The sequence below is a fragment of the Rhinolophus sinicus genome, linkage group LG01 (assembly GCF_036562045.2).
Source record: "Rhinolophus sinicus isolate RSC01 linkage group LG01, ASM3656204v1, whole genome shotgun sequence".
Classification (NCBI taxonomy): domain Eukaryota; kingdom Metazoa; phylum Chordata; class Mammalia; order Chiroptera; family Rhinolophidae; genus Rhinolophus; species Rhinolophus sinicus.
This window is the reverse complement of record NC_133751.1, coordinates 49,040,799-49,062,850: the sequence shown is the minus strand read 5'-3', so window position 1 is coordinate 49,062,850 and position 22,052 is coordinate 49,040,799. Positions and strand designations below refer to the sequence as shown.

The following is a 22,052-nucleotide window of genomic DNA, read 5'->3' as shown; positions in this document are numbered from 1 at the left end:
GGGCAGCAGGAAAGCCATAGGGAAGAAGCAGAGTGCCTGTCCAGACTGTGACAGAATAATCAAGAAGAGACTCTATAACGAAAGAAAATGATGACTCTCTTCCTTCTGTGGATGCGTCTAAGGAAAGAGCCACAGAAACCAACTTTCTCCATCACCTGTTTTTCTTGGCTGCTGGAAATTCAGTCATGTAAAGTCTTCCTTTCCCTAAGGTTCTGGCAGATGTTGAGATTTGTAACGGCACGTTACTTTTAGGAAAAGACAGGATCAGAAGACAGTAAAGTGCACTTTTTGTTTAATTCTATGCATTTGTTTGCTTTGATAGTTGCTCTTGTTCCCATGGCCGTACAATTGGAGCGGGTGTAAGAAACCAACACAGGGAGCAGAGGAGACCACAGGGCAGACAGATGAGGGAGTTCATTTTGAGACTTTACCATAAAAAAGGAGTTAATTTGCTCCAAATTGACAAGGAACTTCAATTATTGCAATAAAGAATTGAAGTGAGTCTTCCCACTTCCGGAGTCTGAGAACTGGTCATTCTGGAAATGGAGAGCTACCCTGGTAACATGGTCAGTAAGGGATGTCTTCCTGATAGCTTCAGAGTCTGGCTAGATTCCGTCCGGCCTGCAACCTCTGGAGGACCCTGCCTGCTTGGTCACTGGGCAGCAGCCTGGGGCCGGGAGCCAGCATTCCCCTGAGTGCTATGAAGTGGCTCTGGAGAGTAGGCTTGTGATTCTGCCAGATGTTTCCTTACTGTGGCCTTGCCATATGCTCGGGGGCTTGGCTCTATGTGAAATCCTGCCATGCTCTGGTAAGGGGACAGTTACCAAATGCCTTAACCCAATTCCTTTGGGGTAACCCTGTTTCTCAGAGCTCCCCTATCCTGCCACCTGTCCCTGAGAAGTGTTCCAGGTTCCACCAGGGGCTTCTACCTCACAGCCTAGTTCATTCCAGTTTGACTAGGTGCTGGCAGTATTGGCTGTAACATGCAAACAAGCAGACTAATGTGACTCTTATGTGCCCGTCTGCGAGGTTGGTAACATTGGTGGTGAGTATACTAGGCCTTTTATTCTATGAGATCAGCAAAGAAGAAAAAGCTTGCTGCCTGGAAAGGCACTACATTCATACTGATGGTACAAGTCAGGATCTTAAAAAGAATGTTACATTGTTTTGGTACATTAGTCTTACAGTCTAAGGAAGAAGCAAGTAACTGGGACGTAACATATTGACTATGGAGGATGAGGGAGGAACACTTTCATTTAACACTATGAAATGATGTAAAGGAGACATTTTGGAATTCCGTTCATCAGTGACTGGCGATTATTCAATTGGAATTGTAGCCCAAGGGCAAGTGGCGTTTTTCCTGCCAATGGTACTGCCCTCTGAGAGCCGTAGGGTGGGATCCAGGAGAACACTGGTGTGAGCCTGTCATTCTCCCATCAGGGCTAACTCCAGATCTCAAACCACCTTTAGGAAATCAATTCTGAGCTTAGAGCTGGGAGGCAAACAGGTCTCCCCTTGCACGCCAATTCTAATCAGGGGTAGTTGGCACTCCTAGTGCTGTGTTGAGAGGTTCGAGGCTGTGTCCAGGCTCAGCAGGAAAGAAGCTGGTGATCAGTAAATAACATCAGTCTTGGGTGTTTAGGGTGGAGGTGGTGGATGGTGGTATGGGGTGCTATTTTGGTTTCTGGCTTAGTGGCAAAACGAAATATAGCACACTATATTGCAGAGCAGGGTGGGAATTCCTTTGTTTCCAAATATTATATTTTCAGAGAATTTAGTTCCAGGAAGTTCAAGTAGGAACGTTTTAAGGGGAAAAAATTGAGACTAAGGGCATGGGGAAAAAGAATAAATCATTTGATCATTGAGGATGTTTTTACACTGAAAGGATGTCACTGCCCTCTAGTGGGGGGAGGCATTTAAAACTGGGTTGTTACCAGGAAAACCAAAACCATCAAATCTATTAAGTAGGGTAAGAGGGAAATTTAGCACAATGAGGCCCTGAAATGGGTGCCCTGTACTTATTAAATCCTACTAAAAATATCCTTAACTCTAGAAGGATGGATTTTTGGATACTAAAACTCTAAAATATCCAAATTTCAAGTATGCCATACCAGATTATCTTCAACTTTCTGAGTCAGCGCTCCTCACAGTCTTGCAAATAGCTCTAAACTTTAAGGTCTGTTATAATTTCAAAGTGGATGCAGGCTTCTCAGTCTCTCTGCTAAGCAATTTTAGGAGGAATTGTTATTCGGAGGACATGATCTAGAAATAGATGAAATTGGAGCAGCTGGATGGCTCAGTTGGTTAGAGAGCGAGCCCTGAACAATAGGATTGCTGGTTCGATTCCCACATGAGCCAGTGAGCTGCGCCCTCCACAACTAGACTGAGGACAAAGAACTGCTGCTGAGCTTCCAGAGGGGCGGCTGGATGGCTCAGTTGGTTAGAGCGCAAGCTTTTAACAACAAGGTTGCTGGTTCAATTCCTGAATAGGATGGTGGGCTGCGCCCCCTGCAACTAAAGACTGAAAAAGGCAACTGGACTTGGAGCTGAGCTGCACCCTCCACAACTAGATTGAAGGACAACGACCTGGAGCTAATGGACCCTGGAGAAACACACTGTACCCCAATAAAATTAAAAACAAACAAAACCATTTCTTTCTTAAAAAAAAAATCGATGGAAACCAGAACCAAATGCTCATCTGCGGCACAAATTAACACTCATTATCTTGCTGTCAGTCAAAAACAGATGTTAAATGAATGTGGACATTCATTTCAAGGGGGTTCAACTTTTGATCAACATGAAGCTTGAAATCACAGTCCTGTGGGGTTCCTTAGAGCACTAGTGCAGTTGTCAGGACCGAAGAATTAGCTTTTAAATTCCCTGAGCTCTGGATGCAACACTCTCCAGATGACTGTGGAGCTGTTCTCAAAGAAACACGCACCAGTTCAACATCGCCCTGGTTCTCTCAAGGCAGGCAGGTGAAGGGCAAGGCTGGGATAGAGGTGGCATTGCTCTTTTTAACCTAAAGACACTGTTCTCTGAAGCCTCTAGTCGCTTCTACTAAAAAATAAATGAAAATGTTCAATGTGGAACTTTATTAACCTCTTGACAATACAGTCAACGACTAAAGATTCAACACTGTCTACCACCCTAATACACTGATCCCAGTGAATCCAGATAGGTATATGGCATTTTCATGACAGATAACGCCATGCATCATAGCAAGATGGGCATTCAACAAACTTATCAAAATTATGAGGTATCAGGTCCATTTTCTAGGAAGATCATGACTGAAAGCTGTAAGACTGACCCTTAGGTTTCTCTTTTGCCATGACAGGTGCACCAAAACTGGATAAGCTGAAGTGTCAGTGTTTTATTAAAGTTGGACAGAAAGAGGACACAGAGCTGTAGCCTCTCTTTTCCCAGCAGTAACGAATCTGAGAGATTCATAGTATAGTGTGGTCTGCAATCAGAGGATGGAAAATAGGGCCTTTCAAGGTAGTACTTTTCCTTTGATCCTGTAAGTGACCAGGCCTTTCTAGAATTTCTCTAGTCTTGTTATAGGATGACTTCATAGCTAGGCATTTTATGACATATATATATATATATATATATATATATATATATATATATATATGATATATATTCCTTCCTTTTATATATATATATATATATATTTATACACTAAAGTTCTAAAATATCTAAATTTCAAGTAGGCCATACCGGATCATTTTCAACTTTCTGAGTTGATTTTATATATATATATATATATTTTTTTTTCCCCCTTGTTTTTTTAGTTTACCTGCTACTCCCAACTAGGAGAAAACAGATTGTTTTTGTGGGATCTGGCAGGAACGAGCTCACAAACTATGCTACCAATTCTTGAAACTATCTAACCCACAGATTCCATGCAGAAACTCTCTAGGTCCATTCCTCTTAGGGCATTAAAGAATTCTCTTTTTGCTTCTAATGTAGTCTCATGATTTTATTTCTTAAGAAACTTGAGAAAGTTTACAGCTTTGAACTGTTTGTCCATCCGCTCAGTCACCTGCCCACCCAGGAGCTTCACGATCAATTCAAAATCACAATGTGTGTGTTGGGCCCCAGGGCAGAAAAGGCATCATCAGATGACTGTTGTCATTCACAGAAAATGAGGGACTGCACCTAAGATGAATACTGGAGAGCTCCCAAATGGCAGTGCCATTTTCATTCCTTCACAAAAATCATAAAAATTTGTAATAATTCATGGTTATCAATAAACACAATCATTGTGCTATACCGTAAACCACACTTTCTGATCGACAGAAAATGAGAATGATAATAATTATTATAAAATAAAATAACATGATAATAATGCCATAACTTAAGATCTTTCATGTAGTCCAGCTACAGAATTTATACAAAATGGAATAATTTAATGCAAACAATACTGCTCTCTGTATAAGTTAAACATTTTTCTTCATCCTACCTAAGAGCTATAAATTATAGATACTAAATTTTAAATCAATATCTCAACATAAATTGTAAACAAATGGAGGGATCAAACAAGCAAAAGGAACTGCTCTAAATTCCCTCCAGCCTTTCCTTTTTGGCTGATGCAATCAGTGAAACCCAGAGGAGGGCAACGTTTTTATCTGCACTGGAAATGGTTTACTACATGTTTGAGTAAGTCTTTCCTAGCGTCCAACGTAATGAATTATCTACCTTCTTCAGGCCTTAAGCCTAGAGAGGTTGTTTGACAGTAACCTATCTTGGAGACAGAGATAGGAATTAGGCCAACATCTGTTTTTATATAAAATTCTAGATAAAAATTTCCTTACAGCCGAGGCACCATGAATTACCCTGGGATGCTCACCAGAGCCCGAGACCCTGGAGACAGGAGACCTCAGGCCTTGGACAATGTAAAATCTTCCCAATTGCTGCTCAGCATCAGCTGTTCTTTTCACAAATTTCCAAATCGAATTATTCAAAACTGCAGCGATCCAAAGCAAAGTAAAATACATTTTACAAATAGCAGTTAACAAAAGTGGGGGGTGGGGTGCCTTTTGCAAGTTGCTTATTTTGCCTTTTTTCTGATAGTGGTAGCCAGATACTAAAGCTTCCAGGATAGAATGAGTTAATGAATCAAAACAGGATGGCTTGGGATTGGACATTGGACAGACTCACACACATCCTAGCTGCCTTCAAAGTCTGTTCTCCTGTTTGAATCAATATGACTCTAGTAGACAAGCAACCTGGTTCCAGAGAGGGGTGATCCCATCTTCTCCACGTAGCTGAACTAAGTTATTCTGACAATACATTTTTACAAATTCCATATTTGCTTTTCTAACACTGCTGTCAATTTCCTTATTCTCTTATTCTTCTCTCCTCCTCAGCTCCCCCCCACCCCTTTTTCCTAAAGAAACTGGTCCACAAGTGGAAATGAAATGGGCTGTAAGAAAATGGCACATTGGTCAAGGTAACACATTTGTCAAGGTCATGACAATAACAGCATTAAAATGGGAAATATTTGTCAAGGACAAGGTTTGACTCTATCTGTAAGTCTCACTACCAAATGCTGCTTAAAATTTGAAAAAATGAAACCAGCTCCCACATATACAGTTTTCTTTTTCCTCCTAGAGGAAGCACATGCCCTCAAAGACCTTGGGTGCAAGTATCTTGTCATCAAATGTTTCTAGGTCATTTCCGTCACCCATCTGGACAAGCTGGTTGAATTTAATGCAGTCTGTTCACAAGTTACCTGGAATTGCTTTTTTTTTTTTTCTGTTCTTTGTTTTCTAATAAAACGCTCAACATGTCTTGCTCTGGCTCTTCTTCAGTCACTTATGGAAAAAAGAACTGGTCCCCTGTTCAAATTCCCAAGAATGTTGCTCCTATATTCCACTTCTTTTTTCTTACTTTCTCTTTCTCTTTTTTTCAAGAAATTATTGTGTCTCTTTATATATCACATATAGTTCACTCTTTACAGTACAAAGTGTTAAAATGTCAAACAAAAATAAATATCAATGTTACAGTAGCTAGAATATTCAGTAAAATAGATCCCTGCCATTCTTGATTGAAATGTTCAGTGAGACTTAATTTCATTTGGATATTTTTTCCAGAGATTTGCAAAGTCTCGTGGTCCTGTTATTGCAGCTCATTTCTAGGGGTAAGAAAGACGGGACAGCTCTCTTCCCAGACAAAAATAGCGGGGAGAGAGTGGGAAGAGTCTGGGAGTAGGATGGGTTTGAAATGCCAGGATAGTCATGAGATCTTCAGGAAGGGTATTGTCTCATTACCAAGTAGCAGAGCTGTAGTGTTTATTGGTCCTAACTGTGGCATCAGAACACTCCCCGTCTGAAGAGTCACAGTCCGATTCTTCAAACTGCATAGGATTCTGCAAAGTCAAGACAAAATAAAACCTTCATTCATTTCTTCAATCACTCAGTAAACATGTATGAACATGTCCCACATGCAGGCACTGTGCTGGCTTGGTGGGTAAGGGGGTGACAAAGACAGACAAGCCCAGGTCCTGTCCTTGTGGGGCTTATGGAAAAAGAAGACATAAAGATAGTGATGACAATTATAAGAGTATCACCGCTTATATACTGTTTTTATGTGCCCGGTACTGCTGTAAGTGCTTTACATCTATTAATCCATTTAATCCTCACAACGACCCTATGAGATAGATGCTATTATCATATCCATTTTACAGATAAGAAAACTGATCTACAGAGAGGTTAAGTGGCTTCCCCGACATCACACAGTAAGTGGAAAAGCTGGGCTTTGCATCGAGGTGGTCAGATTCCAAGGCGCACAATTTTAATCCTTATGCCATCCTGCCTCAACAGGTGGCACTGAACTAGTGTTACATGTGCTGTGATAGCATCATCCAGAGGATCGTGGGGACATGGAAGAGGGAGGCTCATACCCTTAACCAGGTTGGGAGATGGGCTCAGGAGGAGGTGATGTTAATCTTGGAATGAATGGTTCCTGACTAGTGCCAAGTTTGTGCCTCATTTGGGAGAACTAGACTCATTTTGGGGAGCTCTGTTGATTTTTGTCCTTCTGCTTACTCCATGGAGGCAGTTGCTCTATCTCATATACTAAGTGATCATTATAAAGGCCCTAGGAACCTGACCATTTTGTAAGCCAAGAGTTACAGAAGGAAACCCTGAGGAGTGGAGACAGGAGAGGCCCCCACCTCGTAGCCACGCTCCTCTGCACACAGCTTGCCCAAGGACATCTGCGTCTTCACGCGGCGCACAGCACACTCCTTGTCAGAGAGCCCGTCTGAATGCGACGATATCTCAATGGGGATCTCCGGCGTCTGGGACAGCAGGTCATCTAGCTTCTCTGCCAGGCGGTCTTCAAGTTTATCCGCTAACTCATCAGGACTGTTTGAGTGGTCACTGGTATTTCCCTCCTCTCCATCAGATACAGAGAAATTCTCGGAGCTAAAGGTGGAATATGACTGGCAGCTGCTGATGCAGCGATGGGGTCTAGAACCACAAAGAACCAGAGGGACTCAGTCACAGGAACAACCATTTTTCTTACCTTGTCTGTCAATCACTGCCCTGGTGAGAGGTTGTCTAGTTTTTTACCTGCCCTTCAGGGAGATTCAAATCCAGATAGGTTGAAACTATTACTATTTCCTTTTAAAGCAACGAAGAGAGAAATTTATATGTTTATGGAACCAAACGCCAAAGCTGATGACTCCTGGTCTTGAAAACAGATCAGCTAGTCTCATCATACTGTGTACACCTACGCATGACATGGAAATGTTCAAATTGAAATTATGCTTCTTATTCGCAGAATCCTAGATCCTCACTGGTGAAAGAGACTTCGGAGATTCTCTGGTCTAATTCATTTCCTAGATCAGAAAACTGGCCCCACAGAAGGGAAGTGACTGGTTCAGTTAGGCCACAATATCAGAAAAGGCAGAGTGGCTCGGGCAGGTCTAGTCCTACCCACTCAGGGGCCTTCTCTACCCTCCACTCCACCCCAGCTGCATTGTCCATTGGGCATGGCAGCCCTGAAAAGCACCTTCACCACCCCTGTCAATCAACACCCCCAACAGAAATGAGCTTGGAAGCAACATTCTCTGTGCAGCTGTGGGCACTGCCCAGCCAGTCAGTAGCTCACTCCCGTTACTATCTGGGTTTAGCTCCGATAAGGCAAAGTTTGGGGGGTGGTGAGAGAAGAATTTGCAAATGTTCCTCATTTCTTTCCCACTCTTTATAAGTAGCCTAATACATAAGAATGCTGTTAGCTCATACTTGTTTAAAAACAAAACAAATAATAAGAAAGATTGCTTTTTCCTTTGTCATTGTCTGATCTTTCTGTATTTTGTCATACAAAGTGATTTTGATGGTGTATGATCTCAGCCTGGCTGATGCCCAGGCCAGGGGGTGGGCTGGGGTGTGGGGGGTAAACGACACATGAAAAGAGCCCATGTAGGAAAGGGAAGTGAAAGTTAGACTCACAACTTCTCAGGCTGGTAATCCAGGAGGGAGACAGGGAGAAGAATGTTATAATATGAAAAGCAAAACCATGCAGTCAAAACATACATGTAATTTGCATCATAGCAGAAAAGCTGGGAAGCCATTAGGTGGGCTGAGTTCATGGTGTGTCGTAGGAACAAAAGCGGGAAGTAACATCATTGTGATGCCAGCGGAATGAGTTCAGAGAATGAAAAGACATTTTGCTCAGGCTCAGTCTCACTGCATAGGAGAAAACAGTCCAAGGAGGCAGTAAGACAGCAATGGTGACATGGCAGAAATAGCTCAGGGAATGAGAACAGATTTCAATTTTGTGCACAGAGTGAGGACCCAGAATACAATTTATCAAAGGAGTAGGAGTCCCTTGGTTTGCAGGGAATTCCTGTTTCTGGGCAGGTATACAAACCTTCCAGGGATTCTTAGAGCTTTACTCTTCAAGAACGAAATGCCTATTAGCAGAACGAAAAGTCTCCCGGGAAGAAAACTGCATTCCCTACTCCTACATAGGAGCAGCTTATTTTAGAAATAGGGGGGTGTGGTCCTTCTTTAATCCTACAAGCAAAATTATTATCCATGTCTCAGCAAGAAGCTCTTTCTAAGGCTGGGTTAAAGGAGGACTCAATTCATCTAATTATAGTTAATTTGAAGCATAAAATCCCAGGCATGGAGAGTACTATGGATTGAACTGTGTATTCCCCCAAATTCATATGTTGAAGCCCTAACCTCCAATCTGATTGAATCTGGAGACAGAGTCCTTAGGAGGTAACTAAGGTTAAATGAGGTCATAAGGGTGGGGCCGTAATCTGAGAGGACCTGTGGCCTAATAAGAGGAGGGAGGTCTCTCTCTCTCTCTCTCTCTCTCTCTCTCTCTCTCTCTCTCTCTCTCTCTCTCTCTCGCCCCCTCAACCGCCACCCCCCAACCAGGTGAGGACACAGTAAGAAGGGTATAATCTGCAAGCCAGGAGAAGAGTTCTCACCAGGAACCTTGATCTTGGACTTCCCAGCCTCTAGAACTGTGAGAAATAAATTTCCATTGTTTACGCCACCCAGTCTGTGGTATTTTGTTATGGCAGCCCAAGCAGACCCATACAGGGAGGTACACGAGAAACCAATAAAATTATCCATAAAATACATGGCCATCCCTCATAAACTGCCCACTGTATTCACAGTTGTAACCTTGACTCTATATTTATGTTCCTCATCTTGAAGTTCCTATGAAATGAATTCTGATGACCTGGGATTTGGGGTGTGCATAGCCAGTTGCTAAAACGTGTCAATGGGGAACCATGAACATAGTGAGCTCAAATTTCCCTACAAGGTGCCTATTAGAAAGTCACCTACAACTGAACAGGAAGTGGGGCAAACAGGGTTTTCCCCGTTTACACACTGAAAGCAATCACATGTGTTTGGTGAGTTTACCTTGGTCTTCGTGGAAATTCAACTTCACTATCTACTTCTCCTTCTTCCTCTTCTGAGGAGTCATCTCCACTCTGAGGAAAACAAGGAAATTATTTCTCTCTCTCTCTCTCTCCCCCCCCCACCCCCATTGTGTGCGTGCGCTCACACACACACAGTCCTTGTATAGATTTTATTATAATCAAAAGGCACTGAGTAGTAGCCTGCTGAGTGTCATCTTTAAACATACATATCTTCACTCAATCATTCAACAACTTTTCCTGGATGTCCATGGTGACAGGCCCTGTACTAGATGCTGGAAGACATACAGAATCGAGTAAAATTGCCCTCAGGGAGGTGAAGCCTCCATGAAAATATCCAGAGGTGAGTGATAGAGAGTGGAAACTGGAGAAGAGGTCTTGGATTTTGGGGCGGTCTCTTGTAATTATTGTCACTAGTGGTTCCAGGCTCTGTCATAAAGACTCCACCAAGAAGTGATCTTTCAGAGCCCAAGAATTACTTTTTCTCTTTTGTGTACCATTTACTTTTCCACTAATATTACAGCTATTATGCTTGTATCATCTCTACTACTAAGACATACATCGTTTGAGGGTCAGACCCTATCTTCTTGTATTGTATTCCTCTCTCCACCATTAATACAATGTTGCATATAAAACAGGTGCTTAGTACATTATTGAGTCAGCATGTTGGCAGGAGAAGGGACATCTGAGGCCTCGTGACCACCAGGGCTTTGGGTAAGTGTCCTGTCTGAGAAGATGCTCTTCCCTTACAGGGAAGATTCCATCTCTTTTCAGAGGCACAGAAACAGTCACACTAAGATCAAGTGTCCTTAACCACGGCGTCACGATGCACTGGATTACTACAATCTCTTGTGAGGTGGGTAATTGGGTCCAAGTAATTGTACCAAAGATTGACGGTAATTTACTTTGACAGTCAGTTCTAAAACACTGTCACTCTTACCCATCTGCATTCTGATGTGCTTTCTGAGTAGGAAAGACAGGAATGGAGTTATCCTGAATGCTGAGATGAGCAGGAGTAACCATGGGAGTGTATCTCGGTAGAGAGAAGTGGAATTTCTCTGTAGGAATGTGGTTCTAATGAGACGAAATGTATAAGGTGCATGTTCTGTGACCTGCAGACCCACAGATGGCATCAAAATGGCATCAGCATAGTCCAGAGATACACATTACTTGGGAGGGGACTGGGGATGGGGTGATTGCTAAAGGGCACAGGGTTTCTTTTTGGGGTGATACAAATATTCTAAAATTAGTTGTGATGATTGTACAACTCTAAATAAAAAGAACTGAGTTGTATACTTTAAATGGGAGAACTGTATGGTATGTGAATTACATCTCAGTAAAGCTGTTACCAAAAAAATACATGTGATTGGCCAGAGGGGTGGAGGGAACAGGGGCTGGATTTGCCCAAATCCTGAAACAAAATTTAATATCTGGGAATGCTTAGTCTGTAGCAACACTGTTAATGTGCAGGAAGAAATACAGGTCTGAGACAGTAGCCCTCAGCTTTAGTTTATTTTCTATTAAATGTCTAGCTGACCAAAACATACTCATTTACATTTTAGACCCTTTCATTCCTTCAACTAAACTCCTGGTGAATAATGACGATGATATGAAACAATATTTAAAATTGAGCGGATATCTTCTGTGTGCTAAATACCTTTCATACATAATCTTATTTCTAACTCATTAGCAAGACGAACTCACATTTATGGAAGGTCACTATGTGCCAAGCCTTGTTCTAAATGCCTCACATGTATTAACTCATTTAATCCTCACATCAACCAATGAGGCAGGGTCCGTTTTATATACTAGGACACCAAGGTTCACAGAGGTACTAAGTGGAAGAGCCTGGCTTTGAACTCAGGTGTGTCTGACTCCCAAGCTTGTACTCTTCACCACTATGGGAGACTGAGTCCCAGCCAACACACCCCAGGCAGCCAGAGGGCGAGAATAACAGGTTGCCATGACTGAGACCCGGCGGGGTCATGACGGTTGCTAATCACAGCACTGTTTTCCAAAATACACTGTGAAGAAAGCTAGTTTCACGGGGGCACTAATACAGAGGGCGCCAAAAAAATGTATACACATTTTAAGAAAGGAGAAAACTATTAAAATTGTAATACTCAATATATACCGATAACAAAAGATGAATACAAGTTCCGTGTGTGCATTTCTTTGGCACCCCCGGTAGATGTTATTTTGAAAGGGCAATATGGTCAAACAGGTGAGGGACATGCTGGATTACACAAGGGCACTGCCTGATTTCTCAAAGCCGGGGATTTGTTGATGTACCCTAGGGATCGCCGAGGGGACAGAGAATACTGTTTATAATGGGATCCTTCCTCTTGCATCATCCCCCAGGATTAGGCTAGAGAAGAGGTTTCCAAAGTATTTTGATTAGATATCCCTAATATATGGTTATTTGTCTCTGCATAAATTATATCCATTTGAATCAGTCCCCTGGTTTGGTAGTTCCCAAAGTGTATTTCCTAGTCCATCACTTCAGCAGTGTGGAAAGAAAGCATTTAAAGTAAAAGAACCTTCTGTTTATGCTTTTGTTATCTCATCCTTTCATAAAATGGACACTTTTGATGTATGTTTCATACTGCATATAACATGATGGGCTCTGACATTCCATGAAGGCAGTGACATACACTGCTATCGTCATTGCCGCCTACCTTTTGGAGGGGCCTTGTTTTTCGAGGTAGCACTGGGGGGGTGATGTGATGAGGGACACCAAGAGATGAGCCGTTGAACTCATTTTCTTCCATTTTCTCAGACGCTTGGGCATTTTCTGAGAGGAGATTGTGTGCTGGTGACTTGAAAAGGTCGGGGCTCCTCCCCGCTGGCTCAGCAGAGGGACCGTCTAAGGACCCACACTGTTCTGGCCTGCACTGGCGGCAGGGGTCATAAGGGTCAGCCTGACAACAGCCCCAGGGGCCAGCCTGGCCCTTGTCAGGCTCAGAACCTCTCCAGCAATCTGCTGCCATGGCTGTGGAGATGAGGTCAGGGCTAGAGTCGGGCATCTGTCTTTGAGCATGGTTGCTGAGTGGGCTCCGCAGGGCTGCTGCTGGGCCAAAATACCTCAGGTTGTTGGTGCATGTTGCAATGTCCTGTCCATGCATATTGAGCCTGGGATGGTGACTCTGAGACGTAGCAGGAGGGGGATGCTGGTATTGCTGCTGCAAAGAAGGGTATTGGGATTGTGTTTGGTGTAGAGAAGTGGACTGGGGTGAATTTTCCTGGGCTGGCTGGTTTTTCAGGATTGCTGCAAAGTCACTATGGCTGCCTCTGCTATTCCCTCGGCGGTGGCGTGGTTTGCTCCGATATCGGCTCTTGCTGCTTGAAGTGGACATTTTGGGACTTCCGGACAAAGGGGATGCAGCGGGAGCCACCTCCGTACTGGGGATACCTTCAGATCTCAACAGATCTGGCCTGGAAGAAAAGAACACGTTTAGTTTTAGACATATGAAAACTCATTCAAGTTTGGGTAAATACATCCCAAGCCTTAAAATACACTTCCCCTTTGAATCAGCAGTCACACATACAGGAAGGAGTTTATCCAATGGAGATAATGATGTTCACAAAGATGTCACAGTATTGTTTAAAACAGCAAAACGTTAGAAACAACCTAGATGTCCACTTATAAAGGGTGCCCTTTATTCCTCCGGGATTTTATTCTGTGCCTCAATGGCCAAGGTACTTCATTTCCCTTAAACCGTAATTCTACTGTACAGGTTTCTTGATCTCTTCCTCACAATATGAGCTATCAGCTTGGTGCCAATATGCCAAGGCATAGGAATTCTGCTTGCTGACAACTGCAGAAATCTGCTGATGGATCTGGATAGATCCTACAAGGAATCACAAAGGAAAGAGGTCTGGTACCAGAAAAGAAAAGGAAACCTCAGGTTAATTAGACAAGAGGCTAAGTTCGGGAGTTTGGTCTAGACAAGTCTCCTTGAGGGCTGGAACTATGTCGTATCCATCCTTGTATGTGAAGGATACTAACAGGCAGTCTTTCTCAGAGTAGGTACTCAATAAATGCTTAAGGAAGGGGGATTTATTGGGGTTAGGGTAGAGGAGAGGGGAATAGTAGAGAGCCCAGGGGGTTGAGTAAAGCCAACAAGAGAAGGGCTTGTGAGGAGTGAACCTGGCATTGTGCTGTGCTCCTAAAGGCAGGAGGTCCTCTCACAGTCCTGTTTAAAGGTGCCCCTGGGCTAATCACACAGGTCCTGTGCAGGAGGAAGCCAGTGCCTGAAGGTAAACCCTGTGCACACTGATTCCAAGGCATTCAGGTAAATCATAAATGATTTTGAACTGATGAAATGAGTCAGAGCAGAGATTCTAGGATACCAGGCAGTATTGCTACTTCCTTTCCACCAGAGAGTAGCCTCACCCTTCTTTGGGACCAGACACACACAAATCAGCAGGAGATTTCAGAACTGGAGGGACCAAACTTTGTTTTTTCAAACAACAGAATCCTTTTCTGAAATTAATCATTAGGAGAAGCCCAGTATATAAAACAGATACAGTGGAACAGTTGAAGAGGGGTGGGAGAGCTTAGGGCTCCACCTCCTCGTCTTCCCTACTCCGAAGCAGTCCCGAGATATCCCAGACCTTGCTTGGAAACACAGATCCATTCCTGCCCCCACCCTAAGAGATGAGGACCCCCGAGCTCAGCCAGAGCGACTCATGGTCTCACAGCTTGTTACTGGTAGAATACAAACCAGAAGACTCTGCTAATTGCCAGTCTTACTTATTGTAGAATCCGAGTACAGCTTGAAGGTGCATATAAATCACTTGGGATCTTGTTAAAATAATTGAGTAGATCTGGGATGGGGCCTAAGAGTCTGCATTTCTAACATGCTCTCAGATGATGCTGAACTGAGGACCACACTTTGAATATCTAAGGCTTATAGGAAATTAGCTGGCATCGGGTAGTAGGAGATGGGTTTTTCTTTTCTTTCAGGAGAAGTGCAGTTAAAGGCTTGTCTTAGCACAGAAGTTTCAGGAGTTATTGGTTTATAATAAGGTAGGTACTGCTATCAGTGACTCCCTGTCTCAGATTCACAGTTGTATGGTCAGCTGGCTAACTTGTGCCCCAGAAGGCTTCTCGATGGAGGAGACCCTGGGGCTTTTGTTGAGGCAAGAGAGCCCTCCAAGGCTCAGTTAGGGCTGTCTACTTACTGGAGACCTTGCTATGGTGGGATCTAAAGGAGAGCTGAGAGGGAAGTGTCCTAAATCCCATGAAGGCTGCTTTTATTGAAGCTGGCAGTGCAAAAATCCTAGGATAACATTAATACAACAGTTCACAGTTTACAAAGCACTTTGCCGTATATGAAACACTTGTTTCCTACTATTACGATATCCATTTTACAGAGAAGGACACTGAGGGATCAGAGTGGTTAGCTGGCTTATGCTGGTCACAAAGCAAGTAACTTGTAGAACTTATAACTTGAACCCAAGTCTTTTGACACCAAGGAATAGTTCTTTCCCCATTCCGAGCTTCTCCTTATTAGAAGGTATTCAGCCTGTCTTATTGGCTTATACTCTCTTGTTACAGGCTTAGTGGATCCATAACTGAACTCTGACTCCTTCCTTTTTATTCATTAACGAAACACAAACTGAAACCTAGGCTAAAGGATGGTGGTTGATTTCTCTTCTCTGATCTCTTCAGAGGTCATTGGACTTCTGACTTGATAAACATTGGACTGTCCACATAATCTGAAACTTAACTCCTTAAAGGGGCAACCGACTGAGAGAACAACACTTCCCAGTTCTATTACCCAGCCACGTTGCCGTTCTGGATAAGTTCAGTTAGCTTGTCAACTAAGCATCTGCTGGTGGTGTCAAACTCTTTCCAACATATTTCTCACAGCACAAATAAAAGTAAACATGAGCTCATATTTTGAAAAAAAGGTACCATTTTCTCCCGATACTCTTAGTTTTAACTACAGGCAGAATGCAGGGAGGAACCAGTAGGCGAACTCTGGCCCTACTTACGTAGTACACTCAAAGAGAGAGGTGTTGGGGTGCCCCAAGGGTTTTCCTGGTGCCATCTGAAGACGATTTCTCAGAACTTTACTAGAGAATGGTCAGGAGTGGTAAGTAAAATCAAAACTGGAATTAATCCATGGAGTTACTAATCGGTAGTTTAGATTTATATTAGTCATGCTATGGTAGAATGGCCACCATTCTGAAAGCCTTAAAATACATGTTTGGTTTGCATTTTCTCATTATCTTTATTCTTACCGCATTCCACTCAAGTCTCACTGTTGGGTCCACACCCCAAGTTTAGGGACATTTCTTTCCTTTACGTTAATTTAACTAGCACAGAGTCAACTCTCAATTATTTGGGAAGAATGAGGTTCTAGCAAATAAAAACTGGCTGGAAGAGCATTTCTAAGATAAACTAATATAGTGTTTTAGATCTGCAGTTAGGAACCCGGTAGGTGGGGGGCACAGTTAGGTTATGAACGAATTTTCTGCTGCGGCAAGTCTTCGGCGCCCTTAATCCCCATGATGTTCAAGGGGCAACTATAAGGAAAATGTGTTGTAATTAAGAAAAAGCGCAGTCAAAAAAAACTATTTAAACATCTATTTGAGCACCTATGTGATTTACTTGGTGATTGCACATATTGTTTCATTTTAAACTTCACAAAAGTCCCATGCAGGAATGGAATGAGGGGAACCATATGGTTAGATATAGGTAATTATCAAAGTCTCTGCTTTCATTTTTGGTGGTGGATTTACAGACACTTATTACATTATTTAAAATAACTAAATGAATAAATAAAAGTGGGTCACGCGTGGACCAATGTTGTATACATCAAGAATTATGATTAACCAGGCCGGCACGGTGGCTCAGGCGGTTAGAGCTCCGCGCTCCTAACTCCGAAGGCTGCCGGTTCGATTCCCACATGGGCCAGTGGGTTGTGAGTTCAATTCCTCGAGTCCCACAAGGGATGGTGGGCAGCGCCCCCTGCAACCAGCAATGGCAACTGGACCTGGAGCTGAGCTGCGCCCTCCACAACTAAGATTGACAGGACAACAAATTGACTTGGAAAAAAGTCCTGGAAGTACACACTGTTTCCCTTCCCAATAAAATCTTAAAAAAAAAAAAAAAAGAATTATGATTAACCTAATTCTGTGCATTAGGGGTCAAAAAAGAAAAAGAAATCTCATGTGCTATAGTTAAACCATTTTACTCCTGCGGTTGAAAGAGGGCAAGTGACATGGCCTAAATCGCGCAGCTTATAATAGGCAGAGCTGGAATTTGAATCCAGGTCTGTCTGGCCCCAGTTTATTTCTCTTTTCACTATTCCATGCTAACATAAGAAGTAGCTATGCCTCAGATAGTAGAAACTGGATTCCTAGAGTCCATGACACACTTTTTCTCACCTTCCTACGTTTTATCTACAGGCAAGTGTGCTAATGATGAGGTAGAGTGGCCACACCCATCATGATCTGATAATGCATGTTGAGGGGGATATTTTCCCATTTATCTGAATATCAGATCAGCACAAGTGTCTCAAACTCACCGTTTGGTCTGCATCCCAGGTTTGTGAGGCACCCCTTTCCTTTTCATGAGCTTCTCCATGGCATTGGGATGGATTATTGGACGGACAGGGTGTCGTTTGTAGGTCCCAGGGTACTTCTTTTCCACTGCTTGCTCACGCCTGCAGAATGAAAGAAAAAGAGCAGACAGAGGAGATAGCCGAATGCTTTCACAGGCGAATTCTACCCACAGATTCTGGCCACATTTACCAGATACAGGCTATTTGAATAACAAGGTTGCCATTCAGGTAATTGGACGGACAGGGTGTCGTTTTTTTGTAATTCATTTTTTGTAATTCAGGTAAAATAGGAACAACAAAAAAGAATACTAAAATCAAACCTGACTTCATTTTTTCCTTCAGCTCACACACCTCATGAGAGACAAAAATGCAATGGCAGAAGTCCTACAATTTCAGTAGCTGTTGTTTCAGTCAGGACCCTACAGTTTTTCTTGCCATTCTCCGAATTCCTTAAACCACTTGCAGTAGCCACCTTACTTCCCCAGGGGGCAATAAGTCCCCACTCATCCACACCAAGCTCCTTCAGGAAATGAGGACCCCTTCTCGGAGCCATTCAGCAGGGTGAAGTAGCAAATGCCTGTCAAGTGCACGTTCCCCGACAACCAGCCCTGTGGCGATCCCACGCAACTGTGAACCTCACCACGGTGAGGGGCTTGTGCACAGCGCATCCCTGAAGGCATGGTGGGGAAGGAATCAAATATCTGCCAGTTCTGAGTACAGCAACATGGAAAAGCAGTACATTTCTGCTCATTGACAGACCCAAATCAGTAAGGGCAGACAGTGTGCTGGCTACGTACTTAATGAGCTCTTTCTCCCGCATTTCCAGCTGCAGCATGATGGCACTCAGTTCCATGTATAAATTGTTAGCCCGCTCAAGTTTTCTCTCGTAGTGTTCACGAATATCCAAAGCATGCCTAGCGAAGAAAACACAGGATCCATGAAACCAACTAACTTGGGGGACAACAAAGGTCAGCTATAATGAAATAAGAACCAGGATGGTTTATCTCAAAAGCATTTGCCCCAGGGCCCTCTACATTTAAGGCTCCTATGTCTAATGCAATGACTCAAACAAGATGGAGTAGGAGATGGCAAATCTAAGCTTTCCATTTGCCTTACCTTTAAGGGCCACCATCCAGCCACACAGAATAGCCAGGAGGGCCACAGATAATATCTGAATGTGATTTGGGTATAATTTATAGCCTTTGTGCAATGTCAGCAATGTCTCAATAAGAATACAGTATAATGAGATACAGTACAACTCATATGTCAATGGAAATATGCAGTTAGAGCTAATACCATGATCATTCATTTATACTTACCCATGGCACATATCTCGCCTAATTATAGTGGTTATATATGATCATGTCTTGTATCCCTTAATAAATTATAAGCATCTTGAGACCAGGGACTACATCTTATACATTTCTGGCCTTCCATGTCACCTAGGACAATGGCTGAATGAACAAACAGCTCCAGGAATCTCTGTTGCAGAGATAAAATAAAGGAGGACAACAGAGTTGCGGGGAGAGGATAAAATAGTGATATAAAGGAGAGCTAATTTTTAGGAAAACTTTTAAAGAGAATAACAATAAATGGCAGAGGTGAAAGGTGTCTAGAAAACGAAATTCACAAAGAGAGTTCCAGCTAATATCTGAAGACCTGGGGATAAGAGGAGGTGAAGAAGGAGAGATCAGCTGACCTGAGTTCTTCTCTGCGCCTTCTAATTAGTTCTTCGTCTAATCGGTGTATACAAGTTCCTTCACTTTTGATTTTCTCAAAGTGTTTTTTCACTTCTTCTCTCCATTCAGCCTGGGCAAGGACAAATTAGACTCTGTTAATATTCCAGGAGTTTCAATCCCTGTTATGACCATAGGATCATGTACAAGATTTTTTTCCCCTTACATATTACTCCTGAAGAGCCTTACAGAATAGATGTTCCATAAATATTAGTTCATAGCAAAATATCTCATGATGATGTATCTGCACAGCCCACGCCACCCCATTTTTTTGTCTTTAATCCAACATGCGATACTGTATTCCAGTTTCCTTTCAGTGCTGGCCAGCACAAACATCACAGCTGGCATACTAGCCATCGCCTCGGGAAGTCAAGATGCGTGACTGAGAAAGACTGGCCAGAAAGAATAGCTCTAATAACCATATGGTACAAGTATGTGTCAGCGAGAATATGATCATCCTTACAATGGGCACCAGAATTCCTCTTAGGCTTTGTTTATGAAAATATCTTGAAAAATATTTGAAGTAGAAGACCCAAGGGGCATGAACAGCAGAAGATGGGAATAAAAATATAGGGAATTATACAGGAATTTGGGAGTGAGGGAAAGATCAGAAAAACAGAAGAAGGAGGAGGAAGAAAAATAGTATGTCTAAATAACTTAGTAGGTAGTCGGACAAAATTTTTAGGACAGGAATGGATATCCAATATGTGATTTAAGTTGTTCAAAATATAAGTCTCTTCCAATTTCCTAAATTTTTAGTAAAGTCTCTTGACCTTCGCCCTGACTTTGGATGAGTGTTTTTGTTTTCTTAGAAATCAAGGAAAGGTGCTGAACTTCATGTTTGGGTCAATGACAGGACAAATATAAAGGAACAACCACAAGATGACAGGAATGGGAGCCAACAATTTTAGGAAGGCAGAGCCAGCATGGCCATGAAATTATAAATCTCCAGGAATTCACAGAAATAATAGGACACTGGACTTTCCACAGGTCATAGAATTTCAAGCCAATTTTATCTAAATTTTAGGAGGCAGGAAAATGTCTGCTGGAATATAGTCTGCAGGCAGTTTGTAGAAAAACAGCTAAAGGAGATGTTTCCTCAAATTATGTATAGACCACCATCCTATGAAGCTAATGAGATTAAGGAAATTTCCAGTGAAGGCTAGATGTTTTTACTTGTAAACTAAATGTTTTTACTTGTATACTCTTCCTCTAGAGTTATTCTATCACCTTTAGATTCATGTTAAAAATGATCTCTCTAGAGCATGGAAGAAGTTATACTTAAGCGATTGTGGAATTACAGAAGATTTCTCCCCAAATCTGACATTTCTCATTTATTTTTATAGAGAAAATTATACTGTAATTATTTATAAAGTGAATATCTGCTTATCTGTTTATAATATGCTAGGTCTTCATATATATATATGTTGACTGACCATTGGAGAAAGATTTCTGTTAGTTGACTTTCCAGCGCCAAACCTGCCAAACAACCATCAGAAAGCAAAGATCCAGAATGCGCTGTCCATTGTTTGGTAACAGTCTTTGACAGTATCTAAGCAGTAAATGCAGGTTTGGTTGAGCCCCAGGTAATACTATTCTCTCAATCATCAGATCAAAATCACAAAGTAGGAAGAGTATTTGAGCTTTAAGAAGCCAAAGATTGACAATCAAGAATTGTTAGACCACAAAAAGAATAAGGGAGAGAGCCAAATTGGGGCCTTAAAGCATCCTCTTTTGTGCAAGAATGTCAGTGGATTCTAGCACAATATTTAAAGGGACCAGGAAAAGGACTACTTCCTTTTGGTGGTGAGGAATGAAACATCACAGATCAATTTTTATTTTAAATTCTTGAGGCTATAAACCTCCTGATATATAGTTTAAGGAAATAGGAAACTTAAAGACAATCTTCTGAAGGTTGAAACCTATTAAGAAAGTAGATTTCTCCTGTGAAGAGGGAACAGGATGTGTGAGAAATGATTAATAATGTGTTTTCCCCACACATTGTGGTATCGTGTTATGGGTAGATGTTAATTTTGGAGTTCCATCACATATACTTAGAAGCGTTATGTAATAGGAGTTCCAACTGGCACTTAACCTGCAATTCAGACACGTATGGGCATATCTAAAGAAATGGAGGGTAGGCAGGCCTGGGGCCAATTTGCACAGGGACTGAGGAGCCTGTGAGAGAAAACACATCCTGTGGAAAGGAGGAGTCCTGCATGAACTTGACCTATAACAAAGCCACCATCATAGGAATGGAGGGTCATTTCCCATTGTTTCACGAAAATACCTGTAAAACATTAGACCATAACCAGCACTGCTTTGTTACTTTTAACGAAGTGTAACTCAACAGGGAAAGGAAGAGTTCATTGTGTAAACAGAACAATGTGCAGCTTTGGAATCTTGTGAAGTCCAGAGTTTTAGTTATAGCAGGAAATAACAGCTCCGGGTGGGTGATGGCAGTGCCTTAAGGATATGGCAGCATCCAATGGATGTCAGCTGGGGACTACAGTCTTTCAGCAGAAAACAGTGCTAACCAATAAAGTAATACCCAGCAGATGCTAGGCGGGAGACTGCTGTGTCTAGCCAGAGTCAGTGAAAAGTAGAGCAGATGTTGTTAATATGAAGCTATTTGAGACCCTCATTCTTTATGGGGATTTCCCCCACAATGCATGTGGAGAGTGGTGGAAGGGAGTAGGGGGTGCTTTACAAGGTACTTAAGTCCTGTGTGAGCAAGTAAAGGGAAAAATCCAGTGACACTTGAGTTACCACCATTAATGGGATCTTCTTTATGTCCCAGATGAGGCCTGGGAAAGGCCGTAA

The 22,052-nt window shown here is 42.4% G+C and overlaps 1 protein-coding gene across 5 annotated transcripts in view; it reads right to left on the bottom strand.

Annotated features, from left to right (window-relative positions):
* Positions 1–275: 275 nt before the first annotated feature.
* Positions 276–22,052, bottom strand: part of MAP3K13 (mitogen-activated protein kinase kinase kinase 13) — a 143,257-nt gene continuing 121,480 nt past the window's right edge. For all 5 annotated transcript variants that reach the window (XM_019735851.2, XM_019735855.2, XM_019735852.2 and 2 more), the window contains 7 exons: positions 19,193–19,302; positions 18,291–18,407; positions 17,458–17,595; positions 12,595–13,351; positions 9,900–9,970; positions 7,184–7,481; positions 276–6,376 (listed from right to left, as the gene is read on the bottom strand). In XM_019735851.2, coding sequence (XP_019591410.2) covers positions 6,275–6,376; positions 7,184–7,481; positions 9,900–9,970; positions 12,595–13,351; positions 17,458–17,595; positions 18,291–18,407; positions 19,193–19,302 — 1,593 coding nt within the window. In that variant the 3' untranslated portion in view covers positions 276–6,274. The remainder of the gene's footprint in view (positions 6,377–7,183; positions 7,482–9,899; positions 9,971–12,594; positions 13,352–17,457; positions 17,596–18,290; positions 18,408–19,192; positions 19,303–22,052) is intronic.